Here is a 16,713-nt window from a genome sequence, read left to right as displayed (position 1 = left end):
AGTCAATCCTGGTTGTCCAAGTCAGACAGCGACGAAAACCTATTGAAAGTGGGGACAGGGGCTTCGGTGTTTGGGATTCCCATATACAATTTGTAAAAATAGCCCAAAGGCAGAGCCCAGATCTGGGTTGGGACATTGGGGTGAGACTCCTGTGCCATTACTATAGATTTCACGAAGGATGGGTTTCAGAAGTTGAGAATTACACAGTTCCCCTCAATGTTTTTTGGGGACTGGCCCACCCATCCCACTCTGCACATTTGGATAGTTTTATTAGTAAGTGATGCCCTGAATCCCTTATGTTTTGACAGCCAGTCAACGCTTTTGTTGCGTAATTGGTCCCATGTTGCAACCTGATTTTCTTTGAGTGATGGGACTCCTGCCAGGACCACTACATACGGACAAGCTGCTGGTGGTAGGTCCAAAATCTCCTGACTGCACTTTGTGTTTGGAATGAGCTTTGGGACTAAACCACCCTCTCCTAATCTGATGCCTTTGCGAGTGTCGAGGGCTGGGGCACCAATGAGGCTGTTATTAGGAGGATCACAAGTTGGTTGCGCATTTTTCTCTGACCGATTGTGGCCATGGCTAGCAGCACAACCAGTGTTAATTATATTATTTATTGCCCTACTACGCTCTGGTACAAAGTAATATTTAAATTTTGCCATATCAGAGTTAGGGTTGGGTATGTTAGTCAATGGCGCCATCCTGATATCAACCAGCTCACTACACTGTGAGTTTACATTAGCACTAAGCAGGTATAAGCGTTCCAATCCTTTCCACAAAACATCAAACTTACTATCCAGTAGGTCTCTGATGTGTCCATTTGCAGTGTCTATAACAGAGGTGGTAAATTGGTCTCCTTGATCTTTATTAAGTATGGGCAAATTTTGCGGATTTGCGGTCCACGAAATCTCACGAAATGGCCCAAAAATCCACGAGCTCACAGGAAAATCTGCGAACTCGTGAATTTGCACAAATATATGTGACCACATGTGTCTGTAACTTTGCCACCACGCCGAAAGGCGCCAAGGTCCCTCGAGTGAGCTATCCATCATAGTGAGGAAAGGGTGGGAAAACGTTGCATACCCTAGTGTGTGTGGGGCGGGCCAAATGGGTGGGGCTTCCATGCGAGTTCACATGCCTCTTGTTTATAAAGGGTCAGTCTTGCGAGTGCAAAAATAAAAGGAAAAGCAAACTTCTATCTGAAAGCAATCGGCTTCAAAAGAAATGCGGGCATCGCTTCCTTGCGCTTGCATAATACCAAACAGTCACAGCTGAATTCAGACTTCTTCAATTACGGGGCTGAAAATGCTAGAAGCGAGACCTCACGCGAAATGCAGAAACTGATTAAAACAAAAAACGGAGAGTAATGGCAACACGTCCTCTAGTTGCAAGTCACTCACCAGTGTAAGGAGCAGAACACCAAGTGAGCGTGTCAAAGCGCTGCTAGGCAAAAAGTTTCTGCAGTAAACAGAAGATAATGGCAGCGCCTCCTCGCACTGTTATTAAACACGGCAATGATGAAAAGCGGAGGGTAGTAAATCAATCCCGGTAAAAGGTTCTCAGGTTCGTATTGAAGCTGAGCAAAGAAGGGACAGAACAGGTAGTCGTCGTCCACCAGGAGAAAGTAAGCCAATCCGCACCAGCAAGAACGTCCCGAGCTAGTTTTACCTGACACCACCGCATCCCTAGCTTTGCTGCTGGTTCACAGTTTGCTCATCAACATATTGGGAAATGAGCAATAAGAATATGGAATGCGCTTCATTGGAGAGCCTTCTTGAGAAAGTTGAACTTTTCCCACCCGATTTGTGGAACAGGTGGCTCGTAGTAAGGCATTTCCATCATTGTTTGGTACCTGTCTAGCCCTATTTTATGATATACTGATTCTGGTAACAAAACAAGCGTGTTTGAAATTACATTCCTTGAATGGGCACCTTGCACATGGTACAATCTACTGCAGGTGTTGTGTTGGATGGTGTTGAGGGCCCTAGGCCCACATGATAATAAATAATGACCCAGACAGATTATGTGTTTACTGGAACTGGCTTTGAGAATGTGCACCTGGGCCCTTTTATTACCAGGCTAACGTCACTTGTGACGCCTGTGAGGGATGCGTGTGGGGTGCATCTGTACCCACTACCCCAAGTGAGTGGGGAACAAACTCTGGGTTATATTATCAAGAACTAGCGATATTTATCGCTAAATAGGCTTAGCGAAATTTTTTTTATTGCCGCGCATCGCCGGATTTTATCGCAGAGATAACTTGCTATTAGCAACGTTTATCTCCAAAGCGATAAAATTTCCGGCGATATCGGCGAAATGTGTGAATATCGCTGGTAATTCAGCGATATTCAGGCATTATCGCTAATAGGGACTTAACCTGAATATCCCCCTCCCATTGGATATACAGGCTAAGAAGTGGTCTGAGCAGGGGTTAGGATTTGGCGATATTCGCGCTTAGCGCGAATATTTTAATTGCTCCGCTTGCGTTGATAATAGGCGATAACGATATTAGCGACTGCTTTCAGTAGGTAACAGGTTGGGTACGCCCACTTTTCATGTCATTAGTGATAAATATCGCTGACATGCAAAGCGGGCCACAAACCGCTCGCTATCACCTAAAAGCTGTTGCTAACTGATGTTAGTGACAGCTTGCTCATAGGGCAATGAAATTATCTCAGCTTTGCGGCCAAAAACGTCCGCAAAAGCGGCGATAATTTCATTTTGTCTGCCTTTCTGTCTCTACTGAGACACTTGAATGTGTCCAGCAGGATACAACAGATGTTTTTGTTGTGTCAAGTCAGTCTTGTATACAAGGCCACCTACCATAGTCAAAAAAGGATGCAAGATCTCCGCCTCAGTTTTCTTCTTCATGCAGGTTACAATGGAAGCAGAATCAGTAAAATCACAGCCAGTTAAATTAGCCATCATCTGCAGGGTTTAAAGAAACAAACATAATTCATTTGTACTTGACAATTGACATACAAGATTTCATGTGAATGTTGCTCTACAGAACAGTAAATGGATTACATAATGTGCTCCTTTTTGGAAAAATTCACAATAAAAATGAAGGCCCCAAACATTAAGTTACATATATTTAAGTGCTAATAAGTGCACTTCTTAATTTCTAGATGATGAATGGAACAATCGTGGCCAAACCAAAGCATTGTAGTTTTTCTTAAAGCTATTCTACATAAGCATATTTTTCAAGATGGTGTTTATAGTATTTCATTACAGTAATCGCTGAAATTGCATTAACTCATATTCCAACAGTATTACGAAGTTCTGGCAGTTTAAAGTGTGAACATGGGCTGTTCAGTTCTCACACAGCCTGGGTTTCATGAGAACATTGGAATTTTCTTCTGCGCTTTCTTTGGACGGTGCACACACTCCTTAATTTTAACTAAATTGAAAAATAGGATGTTTTCTTTTCTATGATTAACACTGCGAAGTGGTCCAATGATTCCACTGTGGCACACCGAAAAAAATCGAATTTATCAACAATTTATTTTTGTTTCAGTGTTCATGTGTCATAAATCCATTTCTTTAGTTCACTTGCGGTATTCGTACAAGCGTCGGGAAACCCACTGCGGGTAGCCGTGCGCTATACAAGTACAAAAACATTTACATTTACATTTTAGCATAGTTGATGCCTCCGCTGTGTATTCTTCCATCCATTATGTCTTGCAGGTGGTCTGACAGTAAATGTGTAGGCTTTTTACTGAAATCTCTGCTTTGTAATTCGAGATACTTCGGCCAAATACACATCAGGTTTTATGCACTAGGTGGCGCAAAAAAGTAAGTGGACAAAAACAACTTGCAACAAGAACTTCAAGATACCTCGGCCAAATACACAACAGGTTTTATGCAGTAGGTGGCGCAAACAAGTAAGTAGACAAAAACAACTTGCAACAGGAAATTCCACACATCATGAACTACAATATCAGGATCTCTGGATTTTAACAATTGTAAACATCATTTATGCTGGTAAAAATGTGTTAGTAAAATCAATGTTTCACTATATTTTATTTAGTATTTAGAGCATAAAGTGGGTATTATGGTGTGGGGTCGGACATACAGATATATGTACGCACTCAAACACAAGTGCTGCTGTCTCTTTAATCAGTCCCCTTCTTGTTCATCGGCATATGGCCATCAAACTATCCTTCGATGTTATAGGTCGAAGTGCAGGAATGTTCTGCTCCTGCGTCATGTCTGCGTCATTTGGTTATTAATGGGTTGTGTCTTCGCTGAGCAGGGTCGGTAATATACATGTTCCCGGCGCAGCGACTGGACATTTTAGGTTACTACGTTTCAAATTCCTTTACTTACGTGATTTGATGCAATGATATTTTGACCTTCTTGAATTTATCAACGCAATGACGGATCCTTATGCAGATAAGTAGAAATTTAAAATTGCATAAATAAAACGTAACTAACTTTTAAATCATATACTTTTTAATAAGATCTAAAGCTCAAAACTTTTAAAAATGTTCGATCAATAAGGAGCATATTTCCCAACGGTCATTAATTTCAAAACTGCACGTCACCGATATAGAAATAGAATTTACTACCACCTTCAAAAATATGTTTCCATTTAGGTATAAAACCCCAATTTATCCTGCCACCTGTTGCTTTGTTAGAGCAGGAACATAGAATTGTAATGTTTCTGCAACCGAATTTATCGTGCAATGTATTAGGGGGTCTGCTGCTATTATTTGCTTGTTTACAGAAGTCCTGGTTTCCTGGCAATCTTCAAATAGTTCATATTTGTGTTGCCTTTTTTTAGGCGGTACCCCGGGACAGCTCCCTGGAGCTGTATTAAAGTTTCTACTATTTCAACTTTCCCGTAAGTGGGATGTAATGGTATTTGGCAAAGACAAACAAAACAATATGGTGTATATTCACAAGAAGGTGTGATAACTACCACAAGAGTAGCGTAACAACTTTCCCAACATCGCAGCCTATCACGGGAAAATAACCTTGTGTCGATGTGGAATTCACAACAAGTCTGTAGCATGCGATAGACACCAGATAAAGCGGCAAATGTCCGCTGGAAAATCCACGCCACACCGCAAAAATGTGATATGTGAACGCAAAAAAACATGCGATGAGGCCAACCACAGGACAAAAAGTTGCGAAAACCAGCCACAGGCCTACAAATCCCACGCGTCTCGCGGGACAATGCACCATAAAAACACAGCGAAAAGTACACCAGAAACAAGCCGATGCACGTAACAACATTGATGCACCCTGACCCAGCCAAAGGTCAACTTGAACCCCACAACCACCACAGACCACCAGCAAGGAACAACGGTCAAGGAGAAGAGGGAGAGAAAAACGGGGTGCAGACTGCAGGAAAACGACCAGCGTCACAAAGGTGACAGAACACTACCAGAAACTGACCCACAAGCAGACCACCTGGAATGCAGTCGGAGTGCCAAGGAGGGCAATACAGGAGGCCAATAGGCGATGGCATGACGTGACAACCTAAACAAGGCACCAACCCGCTGCCAACAGGAAGGCAGCAACGTCTACAGGAGGTGGCAGTTCAGCACCACCGGAGGAGCTGGAGGAAACCCAGCCCACAGTTATCAGTGTGGGGACGGTGCAAGGAGTAGGGAGTACGGACACAGCTCGAGAGGACCAGACACAAGACCAACAGGGAGTGCAACGAACAGGGCCTGGGGGGAAGCGGGCAGATGTGCAAAATAGTACACATGCACAACGAGGCGTAGCACACTGCACACCCACAAACACCCAGGATCATGTCCCAGATCCCCTTGGCACCCTGCAGCACACACACATAGCACGAACAGCACACGCACATTGACGACAGCGTGGAACTACACGCATAGCCGACACTGCAGAACCGAGGATACAACTGACTCCGCACATCCACAGAAACATGCCCACTACAGCTGACAGAGCCGGTAACAGTGAAATGGTAATGTACGCATAAGACCTCACATTCGTCATGTAGTCCAACTATACACTTACTCACAGACCCCCAAACAGTCACAATGTACATTGCCATACAGTCTGCATGCAAACTAGCACAATGCGCCGACATATATGTCAACACAAAAGCAACACTCATCACCCCCTCACCTCGCAGGGGGCTTACAACACCTGCAGCAGAGCACATCATACAGCGCATCTGTGATGCCGGAGACGACCACCACACCATCGACACTGACACCCTACAGCAGCACATGGATATCTCACGCAACCCCCCACCTGGACCCGGACATCCAAGCTACTCAGAGGAGAACACTGGGCCTGCAACAAACCACACAGCAGTAAGCACCCGGAGGCACAGCTGGCTCATAACACTTGACCCACCTACACATGGCACCCCAATGGCATGTCAGCATGACAAAACAAGGTGGCCCAGCAGGTGTGGGTGGGTGTTGAACCCATGGAATGTGAACCAGGACACATACATAGGGGTCTATCACCCTTCAGGGCCCACCCACACCCAACTAAGGAGGCCCATGCTGCCATAGAGGCACATGCACATGCACTTGCACAGCACAAACCACGCCCAGGGGCATGTAATTATCAGTCACACACCCATGTTGGCTGTGCGTACAATGGCAGTGGCCATTCCCCTCACGAATTGAGTGGGTGGCGACAAAGCTACATGTCCAAGACCTAAACAGCTGCCTCCGGTGACATGTCTGCATCCTATGTACACCAGACAATGTAAAGTTGTAGGGCTCAGGGCCCACCTGCATACTACAGGACCACGGGGACACATGCAGAGATCATGTTGAACTGGCTACGGATACATGCGCCCGGCCCCTTTATTGGCAGGGCCACATGTACAGTGACGCCAGTGCTGGATGTGTGTGGGGTGAGTGTAAGCCAACCCGCACGGAATGTCTGGTGTTGGCAACCACTTGGACATTGGACACCAGTGCAACGCAAACAGAAAAGGAAAGCAATCTGAGTCAACTTCTGAGCAAAATGGGGTGAGCTGGAAAAAGTCTAGAGGATTGCCAACATGCAAAGAGAAGTGTCCGTGAGTTGCAGTGCACTGGGCTGTGGACACTAGAGGTGAGCGCACTCATGCGTAGGAAAAGTTTCGGATTGTGTCCCTTCAATACATACCTGATGCAGATTTAGTGTTGTGTGTCAGACCCCGACAGCCGCGGTGAGTAGTGTTGCCAGATTGGATTATTTTCAGCAGAAATTGGCGCTATTTTCCCCATTGTTACAGGAAATAACTCTCCAGGTGGGCGGGTGCAGAAACCTGGACTTTACTTGGCCCTGTGCGCGTAAAATCTCGGAGTGGGGCAACGCAGCCAATCAAAATCTCGCAGAGCCCTGGATTCGACTTTCTGCACGCAAATGTCGAGTTCATGAATCGGAAGGTGCCAGGCATCTGTGGAGAGCGATGGTGGTGAAAAACGGCAAATGAGTGCGGGCGAAATTGCCCATCGCGGGTCGGCTCCGGGAGCGGCTGTGCACTGGCGAAGATGGCACCGCTTTGCATCCTCTGAGCGCCAAGCTGCCGTTTGAGCACAGAACAATTCATGGCAGCAGGGCGCCGATGTACCGGCTGTACGTGGACGAGAGCGAACTCTGAGGGCAGTGTAATAGCCGGCTGATCGTCATTACGGGGGACTGGTGCGTTACGGAGGTGGGACTCCTTGAGCACCTCTACAAAATGGCGGACGGGACCCGATGTGTCAGCGTCCTGTGCTGAGGGGGCGTACAATACCGGTACAATTGGCGCTACGGATCGGGGAGCGCTCCTTCACTGCACACTATACTAACGCTATCAGGTACCAGACTGTGCGTTCCAATTGCCAGGTTGTAGGCCACATCTGGGAAGACCTGTTTGGATTATTAAAATGGCGGCCCCTGGTGTAAATGGCAGAATCAACGGCACGGTTGGAACCTAAGACGTGCACAGTCCTTCAAGTAAGGTGTGGGGGCGGCAGATATCTATGGGAGGCGGCTGTCTCCATGAACTTTGGGCCAAATGCAATAATGCCGAGTAAAGGGGGCGTATAATATGGAAGGCAGTTGTGGTGTGCAGGGGAGTGCGCCTCACTACAGCACTTATACGCCATAAGCATCAATGGCAAGATGCTTCACAACTCATATAATCTACTTCATAAGTGCATCGGAAATGACGGCATCCCACACGTTACAGTGGAAATGGTGATTTTGTCCTACTATCTGGGCGCCCTGGAATTAAACACTGGCCGACCTCGCGACTAAGTGCGTACTATTGTGGGCTGTGGGAGGAGCACCGGTGACAGTGGCAAGCCAACGCTGCTGGGTAGGATCACAACGTTATGTTGTTGTAGGCTGCTGGGGGCGGCGTGCAGATCATCGCAGCAGCCGTTCGTGGAGGGGCCACACTGTCCTGCGCCAAGTGAAGTGCGTGGCGCAAACACCGAACTATACAGTGTTGATTTCACCATCCATATTGCGCTCTTTAAGCGATCGAATACAGGACAATAGCTACCGGGAACTGGGACGGTTCTGTGGTACTGAAAATTCTGGACCCGTGTCATAAACATCGTCGTATCATGACGATTTTGGTATCAGCAGACCGATAATGATTACAATACTACGCACAAGAATTTTCGTCATATTCGGGTGACGAAATCACCCTGAAATCAGAGTTTCCGTCGTCCTGAACCCTCAGGTTCCATTTTTGTGAACGGCAGCATTTTGTGATTGCCCTCACATAGGCCCAATGACTAAGGCCAAAAACGAGTCTGAAGGACACATACTCCTTTGCTGACTCCTCTGTGACCTGGGCAAGCTGACTCCACTGCCTGAAGCCAAACCTGTTCGACCAGTTCCTTTCCCAGTGGCCGAATGAGATAGTATCAAGGCACAACATATCATAAACCTTTCATCGCACACAAACCATGCCTAATCTTACACACACCTGTACCTGTTTCTTGCTTTACGAGGAGGAGGTGCCCATTTTTATTGGAGGTCCGTCGATATCTGAGGAAAATACCGGGCCTTGCCAGGCAATTGATTGTGGGCTGAACAAACTGAAATATGGGCTTGTCATCATGACTCTGCTTTTTCTTTGTAGTGGAAATATGTGAATGGTCAACTGTAAAATAAGGAATGTTTGCCTGAAGCATAATATTTTGTATAAAAAGAGAAGGCTGACTTTGTAAGATTGAGCAGTCTCCTGAGAATATACACGGTGGTGTACTTCTAGGATAACTGTTACTGGCTGCAGCCAATAAATACGATCTTTGACTTCACCAAGAAGACTCTGTGTTTCTGTAGTCTGAAACAGGAAGGACTCGAAGTCTTAGGGTGTGTTCCCTGGCACCGATGGGTTCTTAAAAACCCAGTACTTAAGTACTAGAGGTGTTCCAGGGTAAGCTGTCTTGGTTGCCGTGGATGGTTGGGCACTGAGTGAGCCGGAGGAGTTGTGTACGCGGAGCTTTCAGCTGGGGCGCACTTACCTGCGCTCTCCAAGGTCATTAACTCCCAGCCACAGACAAGGAGGCAACATCAAGCGTGGAGCAGATTCCCTCTTTCGGCGCGCCTGATCCCAATATGGTGGCTGCAGCACAAAGGCGGACAAACCCCAGTCACAGAGGCCCAGGAGGCACCAGATAAGTGGTCAAAAGCCAGAGGCCTCTGGGTCCTCAGAGGAACAGAGTGAAGACCCAGCCGGACCTTGGACATAGTTTTCCTTGTCGCTACCCCTACCTCTGTTCCCTTATCTCACCCCTCTTCCTCACATGCCACATTCGTCTTGTATCATGTACCTTTGTAACATTGCTTTTTGTTTGTCTTTTTTTGAGTATGCATCACCATGCTCCAGTAACTGTTTGTAACCTTGTAACTGTTACCAAACTACCTCCCCCCTACCCCTCCCTGCTCTACTCCACTCGACTTTCCTGCTACTGACCTCTGCCCTCACCTGTTCCTCGCGCTAGTACTCACCCTCTCACCCTGTTTACCTGTGAATTTTCCATCGTCATTTGAGATCTAGCTATTTTGTCTGATGCCCGATGGAGCTACCTGGTTTATCTATAGGGGAGACAGGTCGGGGATTCCCTTCTTGGATGTCACCTACCCAGTAGGTCTTTAGCCAGACGTCCATTCGTCTCTCCTTGTCGTCTCTTCACGCATCCTCCCTCTATTTATGTCTCTTCTTCTCTCCTCTCTCAGTGTATTGACACTGAACTATTTTATCTGATGCCTGATGGAGCTACATGGTTTAGCTATAGGGGAGATGGGCCGGGGACTCCCTCCTTGGTCGTCACCTACCCAGTCTCCCTTTAGACAGACTTCATTTCGTCTCTCCTCGTTGTCTCTTCCTCTATCGTCCTTTTCTCACCTTCCTTGTCCCCTCACCTCTTCGCTCCATTTTTTTTGCCCTCCATGTTCTTTAAATGATTCCCATTAAGACCTAGCTACTTGGCCAAAGCCCGATGGAGGTACCTGATAGCTATAGAGGAGATGGGTTTTGGGACTTCTCCCTCGACCGTCACCTACCCAGCCGGACTCTGGGCAGACTTTCCTTCGTCTTTCTGCCGTATCTCCCTCCCACCCCTTTACCCTCACCCCCTTCCCCTCTACACTTCACTTATCTCGTTTTCTATGCTCTTGTAATTGTTTGTCTAGCAACTGATATAAATTGGAACTGATGTAATCTTGTAATTTTGTGGAACCTCATGTAAAGCGCTCTGATACCTCCGGGTCTAGCCAGTGCTATATAAAACTCTTAAAATACCTGCATCATCTTCACCATCAACGTCTCAGGGCCCCCCACAATGTTTGAGGTGACATACCTGCGCAACCACTCCACAGCACAAAACATAATCAGCTACAGACAAGTGCACTGAGTCACTGATAACTGTAGTGCTGAGCAGGGAATCCGGCTGATGATGGCATCCTCAACAGGCTGAGCATTAGCGAAGTCTGTCAGCATCACCACCTCAACTCTGGCAGATGGCGTTTGGAGGTGGTCCTTGCGGTGGTGACATGTGCCTCATGCGGTGATACGTCATCCGAGCCGGTCTGGACTCGCTATGGTGTGTGAGCCCTGGTGGGACGCATTTGGACCCGAGGCTGTGTAAAGAGCAAGGCCATGGTCATTGCGTTGATGACCCCGAGGCCTACGCCTCAGGGGCCAGCCTATGTCTCTGGAGAAGGGGTCCTGGACTTGACCAGCACAGAGTTAGTGGCCCGGATGCACTGCGGCCCGCACAGGCACCCTGCCCCGAGACGGTGACTTGCAGTGCAGTCAGATGGGCCATGCGACCTGAACGACTAACCATCATTGTCCAAGGTGTATGTTTAGGAATGTTTCGGGGGACAGTGGAAGGTGTCCTCCAGGGCAAGATGCCAAAAGGTTGGATTTTATCTTTAATCAGCAAACAGAGGAGTGGAATGCGACAGGCTGTTGCCACCACCAATTGCCTATCGGCCTCATGGGGGTAAAAACTGCCCCGTAGCCATAGTCTCAGATGCCACCACTGTTCGACCAGAGAGTGTCCATGAATGTCGGGGAAAAGACTTAGTGGCATTGGGGCTGAGTGGGGATGCAGACTGCGATGATGCCGGTACACTGATTTGGACTCCGCCATTGCTGAATTATGACTCTGTGACCTACTGGACCTCAGTGTAGACCGTAGGCAGCGGTCAGCAGTGGCTTACAGCCACATGTCTTTGGCTCGTGATGCACAGCGCTAGTGACACCAGTGCAATTGTCGGTAGTGTACGAACACCTTCGTAATAATGATGCTATTCTCTCAGTCAAGATGCAAGGCAACATCCTCTTAGGCCTTGCGCGATGTGTAATCTGCCTTTGCATACTTGATGTTCAGTTCCAAATGTGTGGCCTACTCAAGTACAGCCTAGGCTGAGAGCAGTGAAGGCCGGAGGCAGCGGTCAGCAAGAGCCATTCACCTAGAGTCACCGGCAAAGGTTGGTGGCCCCACCGGCCTTCAAAGTTCAGGTTCAGTGGCACCACATGTTCAGTAACCTCCGTGACTGTGACCCAGCTTTTGTTCGGAATAAGCTGCATCTTCCTCTTACTTCTCTCCGTGCGACCACTGGTGTGGACTCAGCCATTCGTGATTCGTGACTTGGTGCTGGATGTGAGACCTACTGGTCCGCAGGGTAGTCTTGTCCCTCATCCACATGTCACAGGCTGGCATTGGACAGGGTTTGTGGCAGCATGTGTCGCAAGATGCGCATATGGTACTATGCCTCACTGATCGAAGGGGGTCTGGTGGTGTGGCAGCGGTCCCGGATTTGGGCTCACTGCTATTCAGGAGCCAGGATACAGTCTCACATATGGGACATTTAGATTTGGGGGTCTCTAGTTGTCACAGGTAGGTACTTGTGACAAATAGGGACCCTTGCCTCTAGTCAGGGTAAGGATGTACACTCCTAAAATAACCCCTGCTCACCCCCTAGATAGCTTGGCACGAGCAGAGAGGCTTATCTCAGAGGCTGTGTAAAGCATTTGTGAACACATACAGTAATCCAGTGACAGCACTACAGATGGGCACCACACAGTTGTATATTAAAAATAAGTATTCTTTAGATAGATTTAACACAAGATCACAAATGACAAAAAAACACAATACAATAAAATGGTAGAATTAGCTTAGTTATCTTTGGATCTTAAAATGCTACACTTTTAATCAATGCACCTTAAGATGCGACACGCAGGGCGACGAAAGTGTTGTAATGATGGTGATGCGTTGATTCCTTACTGCATTTCTGGGGTGATGCGGTGAGCAATGCCACGATGCGATGAAATATTGGTGCAAAGAAATAAAGACATCGTTTTCTTCTTGATGCAGCATGCTTCTCCGTTGTGAGAAGTCTTGACTCGATGTGTCAGCTCTAGCGGTGACACCCTTGTTCCGTGATGCGAAGACAGCAGCTTTGGTGGCGACACTCTTCTCCGACTATATGAGACGCTTCCGCTCGATGCGACAGCTGCAGCGGCGACACCCTTGTTCCGTGATGTGATGACAGCAGCTTCTACGGCGGCACGCTTCTCCGTGGATGCGTGCGCATTTCATGATACGGTGCAATGTGACAGCTACAGCGGTGACATCCACAATGCGACGGCAGCGGCTGTGACAGTGACGCGCTTCTTCTTGGTTGCGAGACGCTTCTCTTGATGCAGTGCAATGCGACAGCTACAGCGGTGACATCCATGATGCGATGGCAGCGGCTGGGACGGCGACACGCTTCCCGCTCCTTGCGACACACAGTCTCTCAGAAGGCCCAAAAGAGAAGCAGGCACTTCCAAAGAACTCTTGGGCAGCTGGTGGTTGAAGTCTGTTGTCCCCGAGACTTCAGCAGGAGGCAAGCTCTTCTCTCAAACCCTTGGAGATACTTTACAAGTTGACTAAAGTACACAAACGTCCTTTCTTCTTTCTTTGGCAGTCAGGCAACTATTGCAGGCCAATCCCCCAAGCAGCACTTCAGCTTTGGGATAGTCTCTCCTCAGTTTCTTCTGGTTCCACTACTCAGCAAAGGTTCCTTCTTGTTGCCCAAAAGTGATCTAAATTCTTGAGATCAGAGTCCCAATACTTATACCCCAAAATCCTTTGTTCTCTGCAGGCAGAGAGGCTTTAGCCTAGTCCAAACCAGTTCTGGTCAGTCCTGGGGCTGAAGTGTACTTCCTATATTCCCAATAGGCTCTGCACATTGGAATAATATATCCTATAGATTAGACATAGGACTGAGGTCAACTTGGTCTCATTCGAATATACTAAACTTAATTGTGTGTGTGCCAGCTAACTCAGAGGTCACTAGAAACTTTCTTGAATTCACAAGAAGGGATTAGTTTCTGACAACCGCATAAACATGACATCTTTGTTTCCCAAGAATAAGAATATATCTCTCAGAGTCGCGTAAACAATAGATAAGTATTTCACTCAGTCAATCGTGCATGCTTCGTTTCTACAGAGTTGCAGAGAAATAGTGAGACGGGTGTTTTCAATAAAAAGGTTTATTGAACAGTCTTCTTTCTCATGCAAGCGAAGTGAACTTCTACAATCGTTATGCAGACTGCAAAGTATAATGCGTACAGCGAGAATAGTATAATAAAATAATACTGTAAGACCATTGTATGGTTTCTAAGCCATATAAAAATACATACATAAATACACAGGCTAAACTACTCAACTGGTGCTTCCAAAATACGCCTACCCCAATGTACCTAACCTAAGTCTAGTACGAGGGAAGAAGTAAGTATTGTGTAGCATAGGTTTAGTTTTGCCAAGAATCTACCAAAGGTTTCTCTAGGTTCTAATCAGCTCCATACCTTGGTTAGAATGGAAGAGGTCTGGTATCTCTGTCTCGGGACTCGATTTCCCAACACTCCGCAAGGGGATCCGGAAACACTGGAGCTGGATTCTCGGCAGGAGAAAAGCAGCTCCTTTATCAGTGCGTCAGCTGGAGAGTCGGCTTCCTTCGGGACTTGCTGTAGCGAGCTGCGTTGGGCAAGTAGGTCTTCGAACTGCTCCGAACCACCGTATTTTGCTAGAGCAAGTGAAGGTATATTTATACCTTGAAGGTGTTTAGGAATGCTATAGTTTGACGTAAAGTTGGGCACATGAACGTCAGGAAAGAATCCCTAGGGAATCATTTTTCTTAGTAAAGTAACTGAGTTCATGGACAAATCAATATTAAAGCAAGGGGAAGTTCCTTAACTGCTTAAGCTGGTTTTCCAAGAAATCATTGTGATGTTTGGTACGGGTGGAAGTAGCCATGCCTGTATTTGGGTAGCATGGGCTATGCCTAAATAAGGGCTTGATTTCTATGCCTATATAAGGGCGATGTGAATTGTATTTATATAAGGGCATGAATCAGGAAAATTAACTCAGAGCCTAAAACGCCACACAACAGAGCACTCTGTTACATGACTCCTTCTTTCCTTTTGCAGTGCAGGGCAGAAACATCAGACGCCCCACAGAAGGTGGAGCCAGCATTGTGGAGGGAAGGAACAGCTGGGAGCACTATGTTGACATGACTCCTTCTCTCCTTTCACAGTGCAGTGCAGAGACATCAGACGCACCACAGGAGGTGGAGCCAGCATTCTGGAGGGAAGGCATAGCCCTATTCAGGTCCCAGGTGCAAGTCCTCCCTCCCATCTAGATGCTGATCTCTCTATTCACCACTGAGCTGACTCACCCTGTCTCCTGGAATCCCCAGCCCCTGTCACTCAAACTCCAGACAAGGAATACTCAACCTTGCAGAGACAGGCTTGGATAGTTAGACAAGAAAATACCTACTTTCTAAAAGTGGTATTTTCAAACACAGAATGTTAAAATCAACTTCACTAAAAGATGTATTTTATCATTCCGAGTTCAGGCATACTATACTCGAATTTCTACCTTGTTCCCTGAGTAGGTTAGGATTATAAAATGTAATAACTGCCCATTCTGGCCTGTGGAGAACAGGTAGCCTTTCAATAGTGAAAAACAAAAATGGCTATAATTCACTATTAGGACATGCCACACACACCAGGGAATGTCCTACCTTATACTTACAATGCACCCTGCCCTTGGGCCTACCACAGGGGTGTCTGACATGAAGAAAAGGGAAGGTTTAGGGACTGCCCAGTCAGCATGGCAGTGCCAGACTGCACAAAGTCTCTGATATGGCAGACCTGAGACACATTTACAAGGCTGCTTCTGTGGGTGGCACAACCATTGCTGCAAGCCCACCAGCAGCATTTTGGTTTACAAGCCCTGGGCACACTCCTGGTGCAGTGTACTAGGGTCCGACAGGTAAACCAAACCAGCCAATCATGGAATCACTAATCAATACATCAATTTACAAAGGGGAATGCTTATGCACTTTTGCACTGATCAGAAAAAATAGTGGAGGAAGGCAAAAAGTTCAGGGATGACCCTGCAAAAAGGGCCAAGTGCAACAGGGACCCACTGGGCCAAAGAGGTTGCCGGTAGAATATGAGAACGAGAAAGGAGTAATGTTGGCTAGCATCGGGGGGACAGCGGTGGTCTGAAAGGCTGGCCGGGTAGCGGGCCTCGGGCTTGGAACTTACACTGGCACGTGGTAGGCCCTCCGTGACACACGCCGGGGTCGGATGCTGATTAGAGTCGCCTGGCTGTGTAGGGTTGGGCCTGAGAGTTTTGTAGTCCAGCGGCGAGGGGTATGGCAGGCAGATCACTAACATAATATCGATTAGCAAAATATAGACTTACCAAATATCGTTGACAAAATATAGAATGCAAAAATATCGAATTCCTATCTACAAACAGGTAAGTACAAAAATATTGAATCAAAAATATTGTGTTAAAAGTAATTTAAAATTAATTAAATCTTAAATATAATTAACTAAAACATACTTAAAAATATTTAAATAACCTTAAAATGAATAAATAATTAGAGTTAAAAAAATAAACATACAATTTTATTTTTTAATACATATATATATTAACGTAATATTAATAAAAAATATACAATATTTTTACCTTAGGATAGCGGGAGGGTAAAATTTACTATTACCACTCCAGTGAGTGCAACAGTAGGGAAAGCTTTGGATAGCGTAGCAGTAAACATTACTATTCCCACTCCAGTGAGTGCAACAGTAGGGAAAGCGTTGGATAGCGGGAGGGTAAAAATTACTATTCCCACTTCCAGAGTGTGCAACAGTAGGGAAAGCGTTGGATAGTGTAAGGGTAAAAATGACTATTCCTACTCCAATGAGTG

At 46.6% G+C, this 16,713-nt stretch overlaps 1 protein-coding gene across 3 annotated transcripts in view; it reads right to left on the bottom strand.

The window, feature by feature from the left end:
• LOC147673797 (fatty acyl-CoA hydrolase precursor, medium chain-like) overlaps positions 1-16,713 on the bottom strand; it is a 342,888-nt gene that overhangs the window by 165,105 nt on the left and 161,070 nt on the right. For all 3 annotated transcript variants that reach the window (XM_086947712.1, XM_086947714.1, XM_086947713.1), the window contains exon 8: positions 2,827-2,931. In XM_086947712.1, coding sequence (XP_086803838.1) covers positions 2,827-2,931 — 105 coding nt within the window. The remainder of the gene's footprint in view (positions 1-2,826; positions 2,932-16,713) is intronic.

The sequence above is a fragment of the Lissotriton vulgaris genome, chromosome 12 (genome assembly GCF_964263255.1).
Source record: "Lissotriton vulgaris chromosome 12, aLisVul1.2, whole genome shotgun sequence".
NCBI lineage: Eukaryota > Metazoa > Chordata > Amphibia > Caudata > Salamandridae > Lissotriton > Lissotriton vulgaris.
Note: the sequence above shows the minus strand (reverse complement) of the source record. Positions and strands in the feature narration are given on the sequence as shown.